This window comes from Hyla sarda, chromosome 2 (genome assembly GCF_029499605.1).
Source record: "Hyla sarda isolate aHylSar1 chromosome 2, aHylSar1.hap1, whole genome shotgun sequence".
NCBI classification, from domain to species: Eukaryota; Metazoa; Chordata; class Amphibia; order Anura; family Hylidae; genus Hyla; species Hyla sarda.
Window position 1 is genome coordinate 393,407,554 of NC_079190.1, and position 25,195 is coordinate 393,432,748.

The window sequence follows — 25,195 nt, forward strand, 5'->3', positions numbered from 1 at the left end:
CACAGGGGCCTTGTGATATACAGATACAATAATAGAGAAAAAAGAAATGACCTGCAAAGTAATAGAAACAAAAATAATGTCCCAAAGAAAAAGTCCTGTAATAATTCAAAATCCTATAATGGTGTAATAATCAGGAATGCTGAAAAAATATGTTGAATGATTCAAAGACAATTGAATATCCAGTTCTGGATGGAATATAGCCTGAAACCATCTATTACAGAGCAAGGATCACCAAATATAATGTAGAAAGTTGGTACTGTGTACCGCTCACCAAACTTATGTGGAGATCTGGATTAATAGCACGTTCTATCGCTCGTCACATGCAAATCTCGATCGTCAACTCCGCTAATGTTATCCGGTTCACTGCTTTAGCTCCCCACACTGAGTACAAGCGGCCCCAATCGAGCCACAGTGTGAACCACGTCTTTAGATCAGTGAAGCCAGACTTGGTCCGCACTGAGGCTCGATTTGGGCCGCTTGTACACAGTGTGGGGAGCTAACGCAGTGAACCGGATAACATTAGCGGAGCTGACGGTTGGGATTTGTATGTAGCCACAAATGGTAGCCACTCTTGGGAACATTTAGTGCTCTACAGACAGTTCTTTCCACCTCATGGCTTTTTTTTTTTTTGCTCTGATATGCATTGTCAGCTGTGAGGCGTTATATAGACTGGGCTGTGTCTTTCCAAATTGTGTCCAACCAACCGAATTTACCATTGCTGTTTTCACATTCTCACTATAAGGTACTGAGTGCAGACTGATGGGGGATTTTTTTTTTTTTTTTTAGCAGTCAACATATCAAATTGTGAAAAAGGTGAAAGGGTCTGAATGCTATCCTAATGCATTGTATCAACTACGCTATTACCATTGGACTAATTGATCTCATCCTTATTTGATAATGCTGCTACAGTGGGGCAAAAAAGGATTTAGTCAGCCACCAATTGTGCTAGTTCTCCCACTTAAAAAGATGAGAGGCCTGTAATTTTCATCATAGGTATACCTCAACTATGAGAAACATAATAAGAAGAAAAAAATCCATAAAATCACATTGTCTGATTTTTTTAAGAATTTATTAGCAAATTATGATGGAAATTAGTATGTGGTCACCTACAAACAAGCAAGATTTCTTCTTTAAGAGTCTCCTCTGTCCTCCACTCATTAACTGTATTAATGGCTCCTGTTTGAACTAGTTATTAGTATAAAAGTCACCTGTCCACAACCTCAAACAGTCACACTTCAAACTCCACTATGGCCAAGACCAAAGAGCTGTTGAAGGACACCAGAAACAAAATTGTAGACCTGCACAAGGCTGGGAAGACTGAATCTGCAATAGGCAAGCAGCTTGGTGTGAATAAATCAACTGTGGGAGCACTTCTTAGAAAATGGAAGACATACAAGACCACTGATAATCTGCCTCCATCTGGGGCTCCACGCAAGATCTCACCCCGTCGTGTCAAAATGATCACAAGAAAGGTGAGCAAAAATCCCAGAACCACACGGGGGGGCCGAGTGAATGACCTGCAGAGAGCTGGGACCAAAGTAACAAAGGCTACCATCAGTAACACACTACGCCGCCAGGGAGTCAAATCATGCAGTGCCAGATGTGTCCCCCTGCTTAAGCCAGTACATCTTAACAGGACGCGTTTCGGCAACGTATGCCTTCCTCTGCTGTCTACGCGAAACGGGTCCTGTTAAGATGAACTACAACAAATAAACTTGATTTATTGCATCATTTGGTGAGTGCTGGGACCTTCTTCTACACCTGGTTACCTTATCCACGTGCACCACCCGTTGACGAAGTGCCAACAACCATCTACATTTAAGCCAGTACATGTCTGGGCCCGTCTGAAGTTTGCTAGAGAGCATTTGGATGATCCAGAAGAGTATTGGGAGAATGTCATATGGTCAGATGAAACCAAAGTAGAACTCTTTGGTAAAAATCAGCTTGTCGTGTTTGGAGGAGAAAGAATGCTGAGTTGCATCCAAAGAACACCATACCTACGGTGAAGCATGGGATGGAAACATGATGCTTTAGGGCTGTTTTTCTGCCAAGGGACCAGGGGAACTGATCCGTGTAAAGTAAAGAATGAATAGGGACATGTATCGTTAGATTTTGAGTGAAAACCTACTTCCATCAGCAAGGTCATTGAAGATGAAACATGGCTGGGTCTTTCATCATGACAATGATCCCAAACACACCGCCCGGGCAACGAAGAAGTGGCTTCTTAAGAAGCATTTCAAGGTCCTGTAGTGGCCTAACCAGTCTCCAGATCTCAACCCCATAGAAAACCTTTGGAGGTAGTTGAAAGTCTGTGTTGCCCAGCGACAGCCCCAAAACATCACTGCTCTAGAGGAGATCTGCATGGAGGAATGAGCCAAAATACCAGCAACAGTGTGTGAAAACCTTGTGAAGACTTACAGAAAACATTTGACCTCTGTCAGTGCCAACAAAGGGTATATAACAAAGCATTTAGATGAACATTTGTTATTGACCAAATACTTATTTTCCACCATAAATTGCAAATAAATTCTTTAAAAATCAGACAATATGATTTTATGGATTTTTTTTTCTCATTATGTCTCTTATAGTTGAGGTATACCTATGATGAAAATGACAGGCCTCTCATCTTTTTAAGTGGGAGAACTTGCATAATTAGTGGCTGACTAAATACTTTTTAGCCCCACTGCATATGGAAGAGTGTATCCATAAGGAAGATGGCCAAGCCAAGGTGATTCAGGGCCTACTGCTGCAGGGGCCCCATGGGGGTTACAGAGGCTTCATTTCTAGGACTACAGAGCATTTATACATTACACCATATCTACAGATTTAAACTATTTCAGCAGTTCTAACCTACAGAAGTCTGTGTAGCTTTACTCACGTGAATTGCAGTCAGCACCAAAGAAACCCGGTTTACAGCGACAAACTCCTGGTCTTATGCAGATTTCATCAGTTTTGCAGGCATCAGCCCCCTCACAAATTGCTGGGGGTGGAAAATAAAGAGATACAAAAAATAACCATTTGTATTACAATTCGTGCAAACATTTTGGGGAAGATTTATCAAAACTTGTCCAGAGGATAAGTTGTTGAGTTGTCCATAGCAACCAATCAGATCGCTCCTTTCATTTTTGAAAAGGCCTCTGACAAATGAAAGAAGCAATCTGATTGGTTGCTATGGGCAACTCAGCAACTTATCATCTGAACTTATCATCTGAATATTTAAGTGTATATTAACCCCACTCCTGTGTAGTTTTTGGGTATACTGGATATGTAGTTTTTGGGTATACTGGATATGTAGTTTTTGGGTATACTGGATATGTAGTTTTTGGGTATACTGGATATGTAGTTTTTGGGTATACTGGATATGTAGTTTTTGGGTATACTGGATATATAACTGTTGCTGGAAAATGAATGCGACTTAGAATGTTACTGGCATATTATTAGTAGATGACATTACTGTCATTTCTATAGTACTTTTGAGCATATTACTAGTATTTTACAAGGCACTATTAGGGCATGTGAACATAATAGAAAATAGTTGCTTTTTTGGGAAGGAAAGTGCACATAGAGAGGTTCCTGGTCATTCATTTGCTTATTGCTGTATAGTTTCTATTTATCTGAATTAGAGATGAGCGAAGTTACAGCGATTCGATTCGTCACGAACCTCACGGCTCGGCAGTTGCTGACTTTATCCTGCATAAATTAGTTCAGCTTTCAGGTGCTCCAGTGGTCTGGAAAAGGTGGATACAGTCCTAGGGGAGAGTCTCCAGCCACCGGAGCACCTGAAAGATGAACTCATTTATGCAGGATAAAGTCAGCAACCGCCGAGCCGCTAGGTTTGTGACGAATCGAATCACTGTAACTTCGCTCATCTCTAATCTGAACACTCCATTTTGCAGTGCTGTGTGTTGTAATATTGTGCTAGATACAATAATTGTAATCATTTATTGTGTGCTTATTTTCAATCAAAAAGTATGGCCCTTGTAGTAATAAAAACTGACGGCAGAAGTGATGAAATGAATGTCAGCAGGTTAAAGTAGTTGTCCTGATAGACTATTTAAGGCTGCATTCACATATAGTATTTTGATCAGTATGGTCCTCATTTTGGTCAGTATTTTTAAGGTGTATTCACGCTGCAGAATTTCCGCTTGCAGAATTCCGCACGGATTCTGCATCAAATTGAAGCCCAACAGACTTCAATGGGATTCTGCACTCCCATTCACACTTCAGAATTTCAGCATCCGGATTCTGCACGGAATCCGCACCAATTCCGAGTGAAATCTGCACAAGCCAGAAACCAACCAAATGAATGTGGACGTCAAATTGGTGTGAATGTGCAGAAATCATGCCGTGTAGATATACCCTTAGCCAAAACCATGAGTGGAAAGACACAGAGAAAAATTATAATGGGAAGATTTTGCACCTTTTTCCTGTGTTTTGGACTCCTGGTTTTAGCTAAAAGTCCGGCCCAAAATTAGGGCCAAATTCTGATCATAATAAAAGTGTGAACCTAGGTTATAGTAAAATTCACAATCTACTTATAGTGCATATAAATTGATACAATCTTTTGGCGTGCCTATGAATTTTAAAGGGGTAGTCTGGTGAAAAAAAAAAAATTCATCTCAACTGGTGCCAGAGAGTTAAACAGATTTGTAAATTACTTCTATTAAAAAAACTTAATCCTTCCAGTACTTATCAGCTGCTTTATACTACAGAGAAAGTTGTGTAGCTCTTTCTAGTATGACCACAGTGCTCTCTGCTGACACCTCTGTCCATGTCAGGAACTGTCCAGAGCAAGATAGGTTTGATATGGGGATTTGCTTCTACTCTGGACAGTTCCTGACATGGACAGAGGTATCAGCAGAGAGCACTGTGGTCAGGCAGAAAAGAAATTCAAAAGGAAAAGAACTTCCTGTGTAGCATACAGCAGCTGATAAGTACTGGAAGGATTAATATTTTTTTAATAGAAATAATTTACAAATCTGTTTAACTTTCTGGCACCAGTTGATTTGGAAAAATTATTTTTTTTCCACCGGAGTACCCCTTTAAGCTAAAGTAAAAAGTGGGAAGGAGAAGTATAAGTCCTTCCTTTATATTTCCCTTTCCTTCTGAATATACTTCTGGCTTTGGCTTAAACACTGCAGTGGCAGTATACTAGAAAAGGGCTGTGTGAAAACCATTCGTGCACACTCCCATGTGTATTCACCCAGTGGAAGTTCCATAGCTGAACTTCCGGCAAGGATTTGGATTCCGGTGGAAGATTGATGTCAGTAAAAAAACATGTGTATAGCATAGCTTAAAGGGGTACTCCGGCCCTGAGACATCTTAGTCCCTATCCAAAGGATAGGGGATAAGATGTCTCACCGCGGGGGTCCCGCCGCTGGGGACCCCCGCAATCTTGTGGTCGCCACCCGGCTGTTTGTGAGTTGGCACCCCGGCGTGCAGCTCAAACAGGTGGGTGGCGAATACAAGATTGCAGGGGTCCCCAGCGGCGGGACCTCCGCAGTGAGACTTCTTATCCCCTATCATTTGGATAGGGGATAAGATGTCTAAGGCCGGAGTACCCCTTTAAGAGTAGCATGAATAGTGAGAAGAATACTAGATTACTAGACACATCACTGGAATAATAGCAATGTTTATAACAACAACAATAACAAATTATAATTGCATAAAAATTCCAGTGGATACATTACTAGTGTAGTACTTCTACAGGCCATATTGAGTATTTTAGTGGAATGATACGATACATAATACAGTGGGGATCAAAAGTTTGGGCACCCCAGGTAAAAATTTGTATTAATGTGCATAAAGAAGCCAAGGAAAGATGGAAAAATCTCCAAAAGGCATCAAATTACAGATTAGACATTCTTATAATATGTCAACAAAAGTTAGATTTTATTTCCATCATTTACACTTTAAAAATATCAGAAAACAAAAAAATGGCATCTGCAAAAGTTTGGGCACCCTGCAGAGTTAATATCTTGTACTGCCCCCTTTGGCAAGTATCACAGCTTATAAACGCTTTTTATAGCCAGACAAGAGTCTTTCAATTCTTGTTTGAGGTATCTTTGCCCATTCTTCCTAACAACAGTCTTCCAGTTCTTTAAGATTTCTGGGCTGTCTGTCACGCACTTCTCTTTTAAGGTCTATCCATAGATTTTCATTCATTTTCATCTATGTTGAGGTCAGGAGATTGTGAAGGCCATGGCAAAACCTTCAGTTTACGCCTCTTGATGTAACCCCCCGTGGATTTTGAGGTGTGTTTCGGATAATTATCATTTGTAGAAGCCATCCTCTCTTTATCTTCAGCTTTTTCACAGATGGCATCAAGTTAGCATCCAAAATTTGCTGAAATTTTATTAAATCCATTTTTTCTTCTACTCGTGAGATGTTTCCTATGCCACTGGCTGCAATACAACCCCAAAGCATGATTGATCCACCCCCATGCTTAACAGTTGGACTGAGGTTCTTTTCATTAAATTCTGTTCCCCTTCTCCAAACGTACCTTTGCTCATTCTGGCCAAAAAGTTCAATTTTAACCTCATCGGTCCACAGAACTTGTTTCCAAAATGCATCAGGCTTGTCTATATGTTAATTTGCAAAGTTCAAACGCTGTTCTTTGTGATTGACATCACCTGGTCTTCCCAGATGATGATTGAGAACAATCCATGACACTGGCAGGTCTCAGCTTTGCAAAGGGGGCAGTGCATGCTATAAATTCTGCAGTGTGCCCAAACTTTTGCAGACGCCATTTTTTTGTTTTCTGTTATTTTGAAAGTGTAAATGATAGAAATAAAATCTAACTTTTGTTGACATATTATAAGAATGTCTAATCTGTAATTTGATGCCTTTTGGAGATTTTTCCATCTTTCCTTGGCTTCTTTATGCACATTAATACAAATTTTTACCTGGGGTGCCCAAACCTTTGATCCCCACTGTATACTAGTAATATGACCAACAGTACAGTAGGTAGACTAGGCATGTTATGTATGATCATCTGAAAAGTTTACTATTTTAGCAAATAACTTATTCATTTTATAGTAAAAAATTCACACAAAATTTAAATGTACTTTCTGTACAAATTCTCTGCACTTTATGGTTATGTTCACACTGCGGATTTCCTGCATAATTCCGTGAGCGGAATTCCACGAGTAGAATTCTGCGCTGTGAACATTATCATTAGTGTGAATGGGTCTTCTGCGAGACCCGTTCACAATGCAGAACTTCAGCGGTGGACAATTCCGCTGCTGAAATTGTTCCGCACAAAGAATGAACATGTTCTTTCTTTCCGGGGAATTCCACAAGCGGAGGTTCCGTAGTGTGAATATACGCTTGAAGGCAAAGGACACCTTTGCCACTACACTATATTGGGGGACATATTCAAAGGCAAGTCTTTATTTATTAATTTATTTATTTAATTATTTAATTATTGTAAATTGTGCCATTATATATACATATTTTTTGCCACACGCAATTTGTGAGACATTTTGTATTTTTGTCATTTTTTTTTTTTTGCTGTTTACAACCTGTTTACAATAAATCTTTAACCCCCTAGAGGCCGCATGGCAATCCTGTATGCCCTGGCTGCCTGGTACTTGGTGCACCAGTTTCGCCCAGACTATGAATCGAACGCAGGATCTGCGTCTACTTCATAGACCGTGGTTTATGGCTGCTATCAGCACCCAGGAACCCACCAGTAATGGCAAACATCAGTGATAACGCCATGATCAATACTGATCACAGCATCGAAAGAATTAGGGGCATACAGAGACTCATCAGACTACCAGCGGCCCGATCGCAGGAGTCTGATGAGTCAAGATGGCAGCTTGAGCTCCACTTACCAGCTTATCAGCTGTTTTTTGTAGCTGTTCCCAGTCCTTTTTATAAATGAATTAATCAATGTGATTTTTTTGCTATGGCCAACTGCACCACTCTATTTTTACACAGGTTTGGCTAAATGTTCACCATTGTGCATGTGTCTCCAATGTTGCTTTTAGCAGCTGTTTGTTTGTTTTTTTTATCCTTAAAGCAAACTCACTTGCTAGTGTACAGTAGTCTCACCTCAGTCTTCACTCTGGCGCAGGGCGCTAAATAAGGAAAGATAGGTCTTTATACCTAAATTTGGCTCCACTCATTAACATTTTCAGATGGTTGTGGGACACAATAGAAAATGTGTCACAAACTATGATTTTTGTGGTGCAGAAAAAGAGCAATCTTATTTGACAAATCTCCCCATTGTTCATAAATTTAAAGGAAATCTGTCACCAGTGTCACGTGCACTAACCTGTCAGTACAAACAGATAGTGCAGGTGACACTGATGACAATGGTACTCACCTTGTCCCCTTCCATGGCGGGGATCTTTGGTAATTTCCTCCGTTAGCTCCAATCCCGGCAGCCGGCTTGGGGCATGGGCGGGGCTTAATGACGTCACCGCTGCTGCGAGACCCTGCAGAGAGTAGCAGCGGCTTGGGGCATGGACTGAGCTTAGTGACGTCACCGCTGCTGTGTCCCGCTGGGAGACAAGCCGGGTGCCGGGAGCTAACGGAAGAGATTACCGAAGATCTCCGCCACGGAACGGGACAAGGTGATTACCGTTGTCATCAGTGTCACCAGCACTATCTGTCACTACCGACAGGTTAGTGCAGGTGACACTGGTGACAGATTTCCTTTAAGTGGTTACCTTTACATAGCAAAACAACTAATTTTCAGGCTCCAACTTTTAGTCATTCACTTTCAGACCCCCCTGATATGCAGTTTGTAACCTGCTCCTAGTTACAGACTTTCTCATGTGGGTGTATCCCTCCCAGTAACACAAGCTGGCCGTAAGGACTATGGGGGAATAAATTATAGTCTCACTACATCAATCCAGCATGATAGGAAAAGAAATGCGGCGACTCACCAATTCAACTTCAGGCTTTATTATACAAGTGCAGGTGAACAAGTGAGTGCACATACAGAGTGACGTCCGTTTCACACTACATTGTGCTTCTTCCGGCTCAACTAGACACTCAATATATCCTAAGCTTTATACAGGTAAGTGTGGTGACGTCAGCTGGAGCGGGGCGCCGAATGATGACATAGTCATCCACCTATGCTCTCACAGCCGTATCACCTACAGGTGAGCTTACTACTGAGTCTCCATGGCAGCGAACGGACGCTGGCGCCACCGCAGAACAGGATCATCTTCCCTCTCACCAGAGCCCCTGCCTGCCCGCAGCCAGCGAGAGACAGCTCACACACCCAGTCCATACATATTCATACACAATCGCTCTGCTCCACAGCCAGTCCCAATGGATACGGAGAGACGCCCGTCAGTGACCAGATTAAGCCACCTCTTCTCAGGAGCTCCCCGCACTCAAGAGGAAAAGCTGAAATTACTGCATGAGCTTAATGTATTGGGAAATGGGGTAACATCAACTCACCAAGTACTTCCTATTAGCTTCTGTCAGGACAAGCTGTCTTGGGAAATGGTACATGTGAATTAAAGTGAATGGTGCACAATTAAAAAACATATTGTATTTATAAAAAAAATGCTCATGTCTACCTTATCGTTGAGTCCTAATGGACCCATAGCCTCAGTTTTAAGGATCCAAACTGCCTCTTTTTGTAACAGTAGCTTGCCTCTATCTCCACCATTTTTTGGATTATTAACTATCTCGAGACCAGAAATCTTAAAGCTCCAGCATCACCTCCGTGATCCTTCTTAAAATGATCAATTAGTCGTGGACATCCTGACCCTGTGGTGATAGATCTCATGTGTTCCCTAACATACAAATTTTTGGTCTTTCCTATATAGAACCTACCACATGGGCACGTCAGGATGTACACAAAAAATTTGGTCTTACACAAAATAAAGTGCCTCACCTCCCAATCTATCCCACCTACATTAATAAATTTGGCCTCCTGGTTGAGACAGCAATGCGTACATTGTTTACACCTAAAGTTACCTTGTAGTTTGAGATGTTGCAGCCAATTTTTTGTAGGATTTACAAATTGGTTGGTACCAAGAAGACTGCCCAGTGTTTTGTCTTTTTTCAATAGGAGAAAAGGGGCAAATTTTTAGCAGTATCCTCTAAGTCTACTTTTTTTCAATCAAATGCCAGTGTACGCCTGATAGCAGATTGTATGCTTGAGTCCATAGGAGAGTGCTTAAAGGGGTATTCCAACCCTAAGACATCTTATCCCCTATCCAAAGAATAGGGCATAAGATGTCTGACCGCGGGGGTCACGCCACTGGGGACCCATGCAATCTTGCATTCAGCACCCACCTCGGAAAGCTGCACGCCGCGCTGCCAGCTCAGAATCTGCTGTGTGACGACCAATGGCCGGATTATCGTGACGTCACGACTCCGCCCCCATGACGTCACAACTCCGCCCCCTGCCGCCACTATGCAAGTCTATGGGAGGGGGCATTCCGGCCCCGTGGTCGTCACACGACAGATTCTGAGCTAGCAGCGCAGCGTGCAGCTCCCCGAGATGGGGAGAATGCAAGATTGCTGAATGCAAGATTGTGGGGGTCCCCAGCGGCGGGCCCCCCACGATCAGACATCTTATTCCCTATCCTTTGGATAGAGGATAAGCTGTCTTAGGGCTGGAGTACCCCTTTAAAAGAAAAAACATAACTATCCAGGTTTTTTAGATCTATTCCTCCTCTTCTGGGAATAACCCTGATTCCAATACTTTGCATTGCTTATCATATAAATGAAGGTGTTTCCTTTCATTTATTCATCAGCTGTCAATTTTTGCTTTCTAAGGGCCCTTGTAGATGGACAAGTGGAGCTTAGAAAACAAACAACAAACTTGCTGATTGGTGCTTGTTTGCTGAGCCTACAAGGTGCATTTAATTGTGCAGCCCATTCAGGTTCATCATTATTGGACGCACATCACCTGTTTAGACAAGGTGATGTGTGGACAATTACAATGATTTTATTGGCCTCACAAAAGATTCAATCTGCAAACGCCCCTGGTAGCTGGCCTCTTTTGCCCAATAATCAGCCTATGTAAAAGGGCCTTTAGTCAACTTAAAAATTACTGTTTTGCACCAAGGTCTTTTTACAAAGCCAACATGCAAAATCCTCAATCTGGCAAGTACAGTGCAAAGTAATTTTTTTTTGTTTGTTTGTTTGTTTCAGCTTTAAATAAATGATGAACATGCCTTGTGCCACATCTTGGAGCAAAAGTCACCACAGTTTAGCCTTGAAATATTCATAATGATTCCCCTATGTGTCTCTTCTGCCTTTATTAGCAATCATGTTCTACCACTGCTTCATTCCTGCACTGCTTTCTCCTTTTACAGTACATTTGGGATCTTCTTTTCCTTGTGCATAAACATATCCCCATCATTAATTTTTCGTCTACAGGCTTGTTGTTTGCAGGGCTTATTGTACTTTGTACTGACATCACTTATATTACCACAAAATGTATGGTGAAGCCAAAAAACACCATTATGCCACTTTTAGGGGGTTGCGTTTCTATGCAGTGCACTTTTCGATAAATTACACCTTATCTTTATTCTATAGGTCACAACGATTACAACAATACCCAATTATATAGGTTTTTGTTTTATTTTGTTGGTGAAAAAAAATGTATAACTTTTTGTAAGAAAATTAGTAGGCTTAAAATTGTCCCCTTCTGACAGCATAATGGGCTGTATAAGGGCAATTTTTTTGTGTCGTAATCTGTAGCTTTTAACAGTACCATTTTTGTTTTTAATGGATTTTTTGATAATTTTTTTCAAATTTTTCCTGCTATAGAAATGACCAAAATTGCGCAATTCTGGACATTGGTATTTTTTTTAGGTTTATGCCATTTACCGTGCGGTTTAATTAACATTATATTTTAATAATGTAGACATTCACGCATGCAATGATACCACATATGTCTATTTTCTTTTACAATTTTTTATTTATAAAATGGGAAAAGGGGGGGGTGATTCAAACTTTTTTATAATTTTTTAATCCCCCATAGGGGACTATTACATGGAATCTCTCGATTCCTAACACTGATCAATGCTGAGCTATTACACAGCACTGATCAGTGTTATCCTCAACACAAAGAGGATCCGACAGCACAGAGGAATGTAGGGACTTTCTGGCCATCAGTTAAGGTGATCGGGACCACGTGATTGCCCCCTAGTAGTTGTGATCACCAATAGCAACCAGCCGGCAACATTAAAGCGTACCTGTCATCAAACCATATTTTCTAAATGAACTCAGATTATATTCACTAACTACTCCTAACACCCCTCCTGCTCTAAAAAAAAAAATGTCTGAGCATTAAAAGCTGTGTATCATACCTTTCCCCTTGCTCACATTGTGTGAGCTCCCAGCAGGAGAAAGTGGGCATTCCCCAGCAGTCACGACAACACCGAAGCCTGCGAGAGCTGTGACTCGCCATGCCCAGCACGCACTTTCTGAGTTTGGACTTCTGCATGTCCGGGTGGAGACCAAATTAACTGTTTGGGAACAGAATAGAGCAACCTAGTGGCCGTTTTTTCAATCACATTAAAAACATATATAGGTTAAGAATCTTAACAGCAAGTACATAGCAAAGTGTCTTATAATAACATAAGGAACAATATATTAAAAGTTTAGTTTGGTGACAGGTACTCTTTAAGTTGCCGGCTTTAGGTCCCGTGATCAGCTTTGATTGATGAATCTAAAGGGTTAATAGCCTCACGGGGTGGGTTATTAGCTACGGCCCATGGCTGTTGATTCCAGCTGGGGGCTGTGTGGTATGGAGCAGGATGACGTCACAATCCCACTCCGTAGCTGCTACCCCTTTCCCAGGATGTACCCATACATCCTGAGGAGGGAAGGGGTTAAAAGGTGTGAGAAATTCATACTTCAAGTAATCTTTTCTGAGCAGTAAAAAAGACAACTTTTCATATATTCCCAACTTTTTATATGTCCCTAACCTTTGGCTGACATCCTACTTTATCAAGTAATGTTGTCCTGTCAGCTTTCAAGGATGGATATATAACATACCAGCTGTACACTCCTTCCCTTCCTGTCTCCAGCCTGGGCAGCACACCAGCCTCTTGTTGACACTAAGGAAGAGGAAAAGCAGGAAATTGGTTAGTTTCACCATTTTCTTTCCATGATATACCAAAGTCATCACTAGGCAGATGATGTGTGAATTCTCAAAACCACTTACTTTTAACCTATGTTTAACCTACATTCCAAGATCCTTGCATTTCAGTTTATTGTTTTGTAATGGTTTTTGTGATGGTTTTTGTACTTAACACTCACCATAACTAGTCCTAGAGAGCTCTCTGTTTTATTCCAGCACAGCTACGTCTATAAGTTTCATTACAGTTATTTGGTCATATGATTACTGGTCTAACTCTCCAAACCTTCCAGTGCCTAATGTGTTTGAGCAGGATGTGAGTTCTGGGTCACCTGACTTCCTGTGAACTACAGGATGACATAATCATCTACCAGAATATCATACAAACTTGGCACTCATATGCTAGTGAATCAGTGGATTTTTATTTGACAGTCCATAGCATACAATATTGACCTTCCTCAGAATTATACAGGACTGGTGTGGAGGGGAGATTGGAGAGGAAAAATGGCCGAGTGCCGTGCTGAAGAGCAGGATGTGCATTGACCGAAGTCACTAGTCACAGACCGCTCTAGTTACTTTGGTCACTGCACATCCTGCTCTTCAGCACAGCCCTTGCCGTTTTTCCTCTCCAATCTCCCCTCCACACCAGTCCTGTATAATTCTGAGGAAGGTCCAGGAAGGACCGAAACATCAATATTGTATGTTATGGACTGTCAAATAAAAATCTGCTGATTCACTAGCATATGAGTGCCAAGTTTGTATTATATTCAGGATTGGGATTCTTACTTGGACACCATTACAGGGGGATTGCCATATCTACTACTTATAATCATCTACCAGATCATCCCTCCTAGTAGCTCTCAGACCCCTCCCCTCCTTGCAATTTTTTTTAATGTTTTTGCCATTATTTTCCCAAAATCGTGGCAAACAAGGTGCTATTTAACCGCTATTGTGTATTTGAAAATCACAGCAGGACATGGAAAATGCATTACAAATTCAACATGTAACAGAACCTTAATCCCTTGGGGACGGAGTGTTTTTCCGTTTTTGCACTTTCGTTTTTTCCTCCTTAACTTTTAAAAATCATAACCCTTTCAATTTTTTAGGCTTATTTTTTGCACCAACAATTCTACTTTGTAATGACATCAGTTATTTTACCCAAAAATCTACAGCGAAATGGGAAAAAAATCATTGTGCGACAAAATTGAAGAAAAAACGCTGTTTTGTAAATTTTGGGGGCTTCCATTTCTACATGGTACATTTTTCGGTAAAAATGACACCTTATCTTTATTCTGTAGGTCCATACGATTAAAATGATACCCTACTTATTTAGGTTTGATTTTGTCGTACTTATGGAAAAAATCATAACTACATGCAGGAAAATGGCGTGGCCCCGCGTTATAGAAAGGGAGTGGGCAGAGGGCGTACAGGTATGCCCTCCATCCCCAACAGGTTAAGTTCTTCATAAAACACCTCAATTGTGATTACAGGTCAACCCACTTACTCCTCATTGCACTATTTTTCTAAAAAACACACTCTAAATAAGAAAATGTATAGAGACTGCATGTAGTGAACTGACACCAACCCACTTATGAGTCTCAGCTGTTTAGGCTTCTGGTTGCTGCAGTCTAGCAGGTGAATAGGTTGGCCTCATTTCTGTGTACTTTTTTAATGGATTGTTTGCATTTCATACATGTTTTAAAAACTCCTGGAACCTGTAAAAAGAGTTTAGCGAAGTTCTGAATAACCTGTTGCTAATAATAAAATATGCTAACTTGCTTAAATAACCTCATGTTAACCTACAATGTTATAGGACACTGTAGCTGGTTCCACGCAGCCTGTATGTGAAAAAAGTACCACAGTGAAATATTTCTTCATGTTTCTTGAAAGATGGCTGGTATGCCTGTTGTTACTTGACTTAACTAAATGATTGATGGTTTCACACTTTTAAGAACAGGAGAAGTTTTTACGTGGTCCATGATAAAGAATTAGGACCTTTAGATGCCCACCACAACTCGGTTGCACCTAAATTGACTGCTGACTTTTTGCTCATCCCTCTGGGCCATTGTGGGTTATGGGAATGTTATGTCCTGCCAGAGCTTGCCCTCCCTAGGTGTTATTTAAAGGCTTGCCACTGTCACTGCTGCCTCTGGTAATGGTGTGCACTGGGTCTCCTGTAGGCCCAAAGGACCTGGGTTTCTATGTTTATGGAGGCCCTGGGTCTTTGACACCACTAAGTCACAGCCTTTCCCTGCCATCCACTCCATCTTGGACAGTACGGACATCGATGAAGAAGAGGACTAACGCCCCTCTATTTCCCCTACCTCCCCATACGTTTGCTTAGTAGTTTGGCCCTGTGATCCGCCCCTCCCCGATCACAGACTGTAATGTTTTGTTGTTTTTTCGACTTTGTTTCTTTGATATCGAGTGAGGTAGCGGAGTGTTAGTGTAGCATATAGTATAGTGTATAGCGTAGGGAACCTGTGCTGTATATTGTACTGTCATGCTTTGTGTGATTGTAATTTATTGTATGACTTTAAATGATGACTGAATGATGAATAAAGCTCTTTCAATACCTTTCCCAGCCATCCACAGAAGCATATGTACAACGTATAGACCAGCCACTACAGTAGGAGCATGGTACAGGGCCACAGTTTGGCTAGCTGTTACAACACTGGTTGGGGACAAAACAGTAAAACTGGTCTTCACCTGGGTTCTACCTGTGGCTCTCAGTACTTGAATACACCCAGGACTTGCAGACAAACCAAATTATATGACAAATACACAGTCACAAGTAAAAACATACAATTTTGACAGGAAACAAGAATAAGGGACTGGAGTGATGGAATAAGTGAAGGCAGAAACTAATGACAGTCAGTAATGTAGCGAAAAAGATGAACAGGAACAAGGAATTGATTCTAGCTAGCTATCCCTAATATCCCATGGATCAATAACCTGGACTGCGGCCACCACCCCGGAGGGAACCCAGGGCCTCCATCACCTCCAGCTGCATCTGCTCTCCCTGCATTCCATTTTATTGGTGTATCAGCAGAGCACTGATCGAAGCAGGGGAACACTTGACTCCATGCCTGGCCCTATAATGTAGGCTCTTAGTGCTGCATCATTCTACTCTGGGCTGGTCTGACTAGTAGAGGTCAGAGCAGCTGAGAAGTGCAGGACAGGACAAGTGAGTGTTCTCAGAAAGGACATATTCTCCAACCTGTGGCTCTCCAGTAGTTTCAAAACTGCAACTCTCATCATGCCATTCTACCGGTGCGTGACGGAAGTTGGCTGGAGAGCCATAGATTGGGAATAAATTTGCGGGAACAAATTATTAGGAGGGCAGTGGCACAGTTCCTTGGAGGACAGACAGCGCCACAGTTCATTAGGAGGACAGACAGTGGCCCAGTTTATTATGAGGACAGAGAGTGCAACAAATCATTAGGAGGACAGAAAGTGGCACAATTCACAGTAGCACAGTTTATTAGGAGGACAGACAGTGGCACATTAGGTGGTTCATTAGGAGGACAGTGTCTGACAATATTATATTATGGGGGCACAACATGTGGCAGTAAAGTTTGCAAGGCACAGTGAGTGGCTGTATTATATTCAGGGGTGCAGTGTGTGGCAGTATGAAATTTAGGGGTGCTGTATGAAAGTATTTTAACCTGTTGGGGATGAATGGCATACAGGTATGCCCTTGCATCCCGGTACTTAAGGACCAAGGGCATACATGTATGCCCTGGCCCCAGTACCAGGGTTTAAAGCACACTCACGAGCTGAGCACGCTTTCAAACCCAGTGGGTCCTGACTGATATCAGCAGCCAGGACCCAGGGTTAATGCCGGGCGTAAAAAAAGTGTCCCTGCAGCTAAGCGGAGCTGATCGAGATCATCGCGGTGAAACCGTGATGTCCCGATCAGCTGGGAGGACAGCAGGAGGGCCCTTACCTGCCTCCTCGCCATCTGATCGATCTTCTGCTGATCCCAGCCTACATAGCAAGCTGGAATCAGTATATGCAATCAAAAGTTTGCATGCTATAGCCTCCTATGGGGGCTAAAAAATTAATTGATTAAAGTGTTACGAATAATAAATAAATAGTGCAGAGAAATAATAGAGACGCACTCACCCTTTCATGTCAGCAAACGTGGAGGGATTTATTGAAGACAAAAGTGCAGTACATCACACGGGGGGAACAGAGAGACGCAGCTCCGGGAGCTGCGGGAGATGCGGCGACGGCTCAGTTTCGCGGTCAAACACACCGCTTTGTCACGCCTATGTAGGCGTGTGATGTACTGCACTTTTGTCTTCAATAAATCCCTACACGTTTGCTGACATCAAATGGTGAGTGCGTCTCTATTATTTCTCTGCACTATTCATGTTGGACCTTTTTCTCTGAAGACTGCACCCCCTGTATCAGCCCTATACGGACGCCCACATTGCATCTACTCCTAGTGACCCCATATGTATATGCTCTGGTGCCGAGAGTTTGTTTCCTTTCACATCCTACAAATAATAAATAAAGTGTTTTATAAAAGTGAATTAACCCCTTCCTAATAAAAGTTTGAATCTGAATTTGAAAGTTTTGCTGCATGTAGTTATCATTTTTTTTTAAGTAGTAAAATAAAATAAAACCTACATAAATTGGGTATCCTTGTAAACGTATGGACCTACAGAATAAAGATAAGGTGCCATTTTTACCGAAAAGTATACTGCTTAAAAACGGAAGCCCCCAAAAGTTACAAAATGGCGTGTTTTTTTTTTTATTTCACCCCACAGATTGTTATAAAATAAGTCTTTCCAAAGTACAATTGGTGATGACAAAAACAAGCCCTTATGTGGGTCTGTAGGTGCTAAATTTTAAACTTTATGATTATTAGAAGGGGAGGAGGAAAAAAACTAAAGTGCAAAAACTAAAATTGGCCTGGTCCATAAGGTCAAAATGGGCTTGGTCCCCAAGGAGTTAAGCTAGTATAATGGGTAACCATCCAAAAATCTCTGAGGAGTAGGGATGAGCAAACTGAATTTGACGAATCCAAATTCGTTACGAATTTCAGGATAAATTTGATTAGTAACAATGCGAATATCGCCGCGATTCGATTGCGAGAATCGCTTCATTAAACTCCATTTAGTGCGATCCAGGCTTTGGGGGGCCAGGCATCTAAAATGGCGGATCCACATGTGAGGCATGGGAGGTGGTGTTGTTAGCGTTCAGGCTCTTGAAGGAGACACTGTTGAGGAACCTGAGGAGGACATCAGTGACGTGCAGACACAATTCAATGACGATGAAGCCGATCGCACTTGGGAGCCGGGTGCAGAAGGGGCTTCGTCATCATCAGGAGAAGAGGGTTGCAGGTTGCCCGTGAGGCAGCAGCTGAGCCAGCAAGGTGGTAGCATGGTTGGCAGTCAGCATGGTGGCAGAAGTGGAAAGTCTGGAGCCAAACATGCCCGGGGTAGACCATCTGCTTTGCGGCAGCCTACCTTCCCGGGAGGTAGTGGAAAAGGGGTTCCTGGAGTCGTCAACAGTAGCAGTCAATCAGTGCGGACTTTTGGTGGAAAAATCAGCTACTCAGCGGTGTGTCAGTTTTTCATCATTAAGCATCCGGAGGATTTTAACCTGGCCACATGCAAGATGTGGCGGCAGAAGGTGAAGCGTGGCCAGGGTCCCATTGTTGGCACCATGTCCCTGCGTCAACAAATGCAGCATCACCATAAAATGGCCTGGGAGAACCGTGGCTCCGATGTTGGGGTCCAGCCTTCTTTATCACCCAGTGGCACGCCTGTTTCAGGCAGCCAAGGCTCCACCACCTCAGCCGTAGGGAACTGTGTGTCATACCCATCATCTGTCGTGCCAGATGCTCCTACTCCTCCAGTCATTCCGCCAGCAATCCCTCTGCGAAGCCATGTCCAAGAGACAACAGTATGCGTCCACTCATCCAACGGCGCAGAAGCTTAATGTGCTCCTACCCAAGTTGCTGGTGCTGCAGTCCCTCCCTTTTCAAGTGGTGGACTCTGCACCTTTCAGAGAACTGATGGCTTGTGCTGAGCCAAGGTGTAAAGTCCCAAGCCGTCATTTCTTTGTGAAGAAGGCAGTACCAGCCCTGCATAATTTTGTGGAACAGAAGGTGGGCAGTCCTTGAGCCTGTTGTTGTGTGCCAAAGTGCATGGCAGCGCCGACGTGTGGAGCGGTCTGTGACAATACATGTCCTCTACGGCCCACTGGGTGAATGTGGTTCTTGCACAGCCACAACAGCAACTTGGACAGGTTACGCCGCTTCTGCCAGGAGCTGTTGGCCCTGTGACAGTGTGCGCCAAAGCCTCCTCATCCTCCACAGTGTCCTCAGTCTCCACTGCACGGACAAGTCATAGTGCCCCTCCAGCATACCATGTGTGCAGGGCACGGTGGTGTCACACTGTTCTTCACATGGTTTGCCTTGGCGAACGGCGTCACGCAGGGGAGGAATTGCTAAAAGTCATTCATCAAGAAATCGAATCATGGCTTACTCCACGAAAACTGGCAATGGGAACCATGGTGACCAACAACGGGAAGAACATCTTCCTTGCGCTGCGACAAGGAAGCCTGAGGCATGCGCCCTGCATGGCACACGTGTTCAATCTGGTTGTCAAGTGGTTCCTGAATGTTCCCCCCCATCTGCAAGACATCCTAACAATGGGAAGGAAACTTTGCATACATTTCAGCCACTCGTACACCGCAAAGCACACCCTCCTTGAGCTGCAGCAAAAGAACGGTATCCCCCAAATTCCACCCTCCATATGTTGGACCAACTATACGAACAGAGAAAAGCCATCACCGATTTCTTGATGATCCAAGTGGATAGGGGGACTCCCCTGTGTAACTTGAATGTAAACCAGTAGCAGCTCATACGTGGCACTGGCCGTTTGCTCAGGTCCTTTGGGGAAGCCACCTTATTAGTCAGTCACCAGGATTACGGGATGAACAACGTCATTCCACTGTTTCATTTACTACAACGCGTGTTGAAAACTATGGCTGGTCAGGGTACTGGTGAAGTGGCGCCTACATCTCACGGCCACATGAGCCCTGTGGGGGCAGAACTGGAGGAGGAGGGGGAGGGGCACAGTGGAGCACAGTTTAGGTTTCGTGAGATGTGCGATTTTTCGAGTCATCTGACAGGAGAGGAGGAGCAGCCAGAGGAGCTAGAGGGTTATGAGGAAGGCAAGACAGAGAACTCAGACACACCGTATGGCAGTATGCAGTGGAGATGGAGGCAGGGAGTCCCTCCGAGTCACTTGCACAAATGGCACAATACATGTTCACTTGCTTGCGTAGTGACCACCGAATTGTCACCATTCGGCAGCGGGATGACTTCTGGCTCTCCCCCTTATTGGACCCTCGCTACCGGCACAAAATGGGGACCTTTTTTACACCCACTGAGAGGGAGGACAAACTGACCTACTACAGAGACATCCTACGTAGTCAGTTGGCCGATGCCTATCTGCGGCATCATCCATCCTCTCGCAGGTCTGACTCGGGGGGCCCTCTGCTCTCACCTTCCACTGCCATGGCTGCTGGGGAGGGGTGGGGTGGCAGGAGCAGTACCAGCTCCATCAGAAGCAGCCTGAGTCTACAGTCGCTGATGAGTAGCTTTCTTCACCCGCAACTTCACCAGCAACTCATCAGCAGCAGGTAGACCTGGAGTAGGACCTGAACCAGCAGGAGGTGACATACCTTGACATGCCCATGCCAACACACCTTGAAGATCCGCTGGACTTCTTGGCAGCCAAACTTGATTTGTGGCCGCAACTAGCAGAGTTTGCCCTGGAAAAGCTGTCCTGTTTGGCCAGTAGTGTGCCATCAGAGTGGGTGTTTAGTGCGGCAGTTGTCTGTCCACGAAAAATGTGGAGAGACTGACCTTTGTGAAGATGTATCAGGCATGGATCAGCCAGGATTTCCAACCACCATTGCCTGATGCATGAGAGTAGATTGACCATGGTGCCACACCAACTCTTCACAAATAAGGATAGTGTAAAACATATTTAAGGTGCTTCTCCCCAGTTACAGACATTCCTCTGCATCAGACCACAAGTAAGTATTGAGGATATACATTAGCTAAAACTTAACTTTTCTTAGGATAAAATATGTACCCAAACATTTTTTTAAATCAAACAAAAGGAAAGGTGTGCAAAAAAACGCCATGTGCCACCTACACCACCAAGTATGGATGTGATGCAAAGACCTCTAAAAGGTGGAAGGGAACAAAGTATGGTCCATTGTAACCGGTGGGGGTAAAAACTTCCCCTGTAAGGCCCTACTCTTGCATTATTAATTCCCTTCTTGGCAAGTGTTACTCGCCCTAAAAAGGCCATTTCACAGGGTTTTTAGGTGTTCTCCTATTTTCACACACCTTTGTCACTGGGTACTGGTATTGCCACCCACTATGTCACTGGGTCACTTTCATGACTCCTGATGCTGCTGATGCCACCTCCAGGCTGTCTCATACTACCACCATATGTTCTCCTCATGCTGATGCCAGCTCCAGGCTGTCTCATTCTGCCACCATATGTTCTCCTCATGCTGCTGCCACCTCCAGGTTGTCTCATTCTGCAACTATATGGTCTCCTCATGCTTCTGCCACCTCCAGGCTATGTCATTCAGCCACTATATGGTCTCCTCATGCTGCCGCCAACTCCAGGCTGTCATTCAGCCACTATATGGTCTCCTCATGCTGCTGCCAACTCCAGGCTGTCATTCAACCACTACATGGTCTCCTCATGCTGCCACCAACTCCAGGCTGTGTCATTCAGACACTACATGGTCTACTCTTGCTGTTGCCAACTCCAGGCTGTGTCATTCAGCCACTATATGGTCTCCTCATGCTGCCGCCAACTACAGGCTGTGTCATTCAGCCACTATATAGTCTCCTCATGCTTCCGCCACCTCCAGGCTGTGTCTCTGTTCCGCCATGTGGTCTCCTCATGCTGCAGGCACATTAAACAAAAGTTTTTAGGTTCATCTATTTGAAATCTTCAATTTAAATGTTAAAAAATATTTTTAATCTTTTCAATTGTGAGGCCTTATTGTCTCGTCAGGCTGTTGCCACCTCCAGGCTGGGTCATTCCGCCAGTATATGGTCTCCTCATGCTGCCGCCACCTCCACGCTGTGTCATTTAGCCACTATATGGTCTACTCATGCTGCCGCCACCTCCACGCTGTGTCATTCAGGCACTATATGGTCTCCTCATGCTGCCGCCACCTCCACGCTGCGTCATTCAGGCACTATATGTCTGCTCATGTTGCCACAAACTCCAAGCTGTGTCATTCAACCACTATATGGTATCCTCATACTGATGCCCCCTCCAGGCTCTGTCATTGTGCCGCTCTGCATTGTGATTCTAATAGCAACGCCTCTAATCTGCATGTCATACTGAATAACAGTATTATTTCACTAACCAAGCACACACCCTATGCGTGTTTACAGCAAGGCAACGTGTTCTACACCCCTGCTGAAGCTCTCCGTAGGCCAGAAATAGCCATTTTTAATACAGATTCGCCGCAAATAAATTCGGACCAAACCAAATTTTTTCGGAAAATTCGGCGAATGGACCAAATCGAACAAACTCTTTGGGGAGCAAACTCTGCATAGTTGAGACATAGCTGAAAAAGGAGGTGAAAGATGGAGGTCTGGTCCAAATGAAGAAGAAGAAGAAAAGAGAAAGTGAACAACTCCAAGCAGAGAAGTTACTGGATGTAAATGTTTATTTTGCCTTTATAAGTGTCTGATGAGAGCTGTAGTCCATATATGATCTGTACTGAGATGATGTCTGTTGTAGATTTACATCCTATAAACTTCAGTTTACCCTTTTACTTATTATTGGGTTATCATAATCTTCTGCTACAGACAGTGCCTCTTTCTTGCATAGCACAGGTCTAAGCCAGGCCTTAGCATTCAGCTTAGACCTTCACCTGAAAGCAAATGTCGATAAGCAGACCTTATCTAAACAACAGTTGCATTTTCATCCCATATGGAAGCATTTATCATTGTCTTTAGTGCGGTTTTTGTATGTAGATATGTCTTTATTTAGGCGCAGCGCTGCGCCTCAGGCTCATTTTTTGCCCCTTTTCGATTTACACCTTTTTTTTTAAAAGGGCATAAAGGCCATATGTTAAGGGTTAGTCTTGTGCAGTGGTAATGAATTTATCAACTGCGACATTTGCAAAAAAAGTCGCAAAACCCTTCAATAAGGTGCAATTCTACACCAGCCCAGACCTAGCGTAGCTTTTTGGTGTATGTGAAGAGTGAAATTTCAGAAAATGTGTATCCTCCAAAAAATGTATCACCTGCCCTGCGACCGATTAACAAATTTGGCAGAGTCATGCAAAAAAACATGCAAAAAAAAGAACTAAAAAGTGAACTAAATCACACACATCTTAGTAAATGCCCCCCATAGATCTTTTCCTAAACACTAAAGCTAACAACAGACATCAATAAACCTGTATGTCCCTGCAACTATTCCTATGAGTACCCTGGTCTACAACCTAACAATAGGCAGGAACTATGAGCAAACTGAGCAGAAAACAAAAACACAGGAACTAAGCAAACAGGTAAACTATGGTTTACCACAGTAACTGGATACTACTTGACAAACTAGGTTATTACTAGACTAGAACAAGGCATGGGAAACATCAATCAATTCTGGAAACTAATGCACAAAGCATTGACTATAATACATACAAAATCAAAAAATGCCATTTCAAATAGATTAAAGGGGTACTCCGCTGCCCCGGGCAGGAGCGGAGCGGGCAGTGTGGGGGTGGCGTGACGTCACGCCCCTTGTGACGTCACCCCATGCCCCATCAATGCAAGTCTTTGGGAGGGGGCATGGCATGCGCCCCTCCCCCTCCCATAGACTTGTATTGAGGGGGTGTGGCATTGACGTCACAAGGGTGTGGCCGTGACGTCACCACCCCCGCCGCCGGCACCCAGCTTTCTAAACAAACGCTGGGTGTTGCACATAGTGTTGAGCGGCATAGGCCATATTCGAATTTGCGAATATATGGACGAATATTCGTCATATTCGTGAATATTCGCATATTCGTTATATTTTCGTTTTATTTTCGCATATGCGAATATTCACGTGCGCGAAAATTAGCATATGCGAAAATTTGCATATACAAAAGTTAGCATATGAGAAAATTCGCATATACGAAAATTAGTATATGCAAAGTTTCGCATATGCGAAAATTCGCACACCAGTCTCACACAGTAGTATTAGAGCCTTCTTACACCACATAAGCTGGAAACAGAGAGGGGTGATCACTGGGATGTGTACTGTGAAAAAAAAACAAAAAAAAAACGAATATTCGTAATTACGAACATATAGCGCTATATTCGCGAATATTCGCGAATTCGCGAATATGTGATATTCGCAAATAAAATTCGAATTGCGAATATTCGCGAGCAACACTAGTTGCACAGAGATCGTGTTGGTCCCAGTTGCGGGATCCCCACAATCAGACATCTTATCCCCTGTCCATGTCTAGGGAAGGAGTACCCCTTTAAACTAGTGCAGAACAAAGCAGTCAAGATCAGCTGTGAGACAGTTGCATTGTAAGTGTCCTCGATTACTATGCAGGAAAAGACAGAGTAGGGAATGTATCAAGTATATTACATGTCTTTTGGTTATCAAGCATATTACATGTCTTTTAGTGTGTAAAAAAACAAAAACAAATGTAGTGCATTGATTGTTTCGCAACTTTTTGAGAAACTTTTTGTCCTAAATTGATTTTTGCCAAACTTGCTTGCTTGAACGCTTTTGCCTTTTGACATTGAATGGTTGTGAAATTATCATGTGAGACTTTTCTCTAAATTCACAAATTTTGTCACAGAGGTCTATAAATGTTGCAAACCAATACCAACAATCTTTTCACTTGCTGACAACTTCACACAAGCAAAAATCCCACACATGTGCGCATGTACCAAATTTATCGCACCGCGTGCAACTTTTCATAAATTAACCACGCAGACACATTCACATACAAACACGTGAGCCTGGTAAGTTTGCTTTAAAAACATGTGTCGCTAAACACACCCTGATAAATCTCCCCCAGAATAAGCGGATGTCTCCTGTCTCTACTTGGCTTGCATCAAAA

The 25,195-nt window shown here is 43.2% G+C and overlaps 1 protein-coding gene across 2 annotated transcripts in view; it reads right to left on the bottom strand.

Annotated features, from left to right (window-relative positions):
• Nucleotides 1-25,195, bottom strand: part of SCARF1 (scavenger receptor class F member 1) — an 84,625-nt gene that overhangs the window by 36,738 nt on the left and 22,692 nt on the right. For both annotated transcript variants that reach the window (XM_056558685.1, XM_056558684.1), the window contains exons 4-5: nt 12,985-13,046; nt 2,879-2,980 (exon numbers count right to left, since the gene is read on the bottom strand). In XM_056558685.1, coding sequence (XP_056414660.1) covers nt 2,879-2,980; nt 12,985-13,046 — 164 coding nt within the window. The remainder of the gene's footprint in view (nt 1-2,878; nt 2,981-12,984; nt 13,047-25,195) is intronic.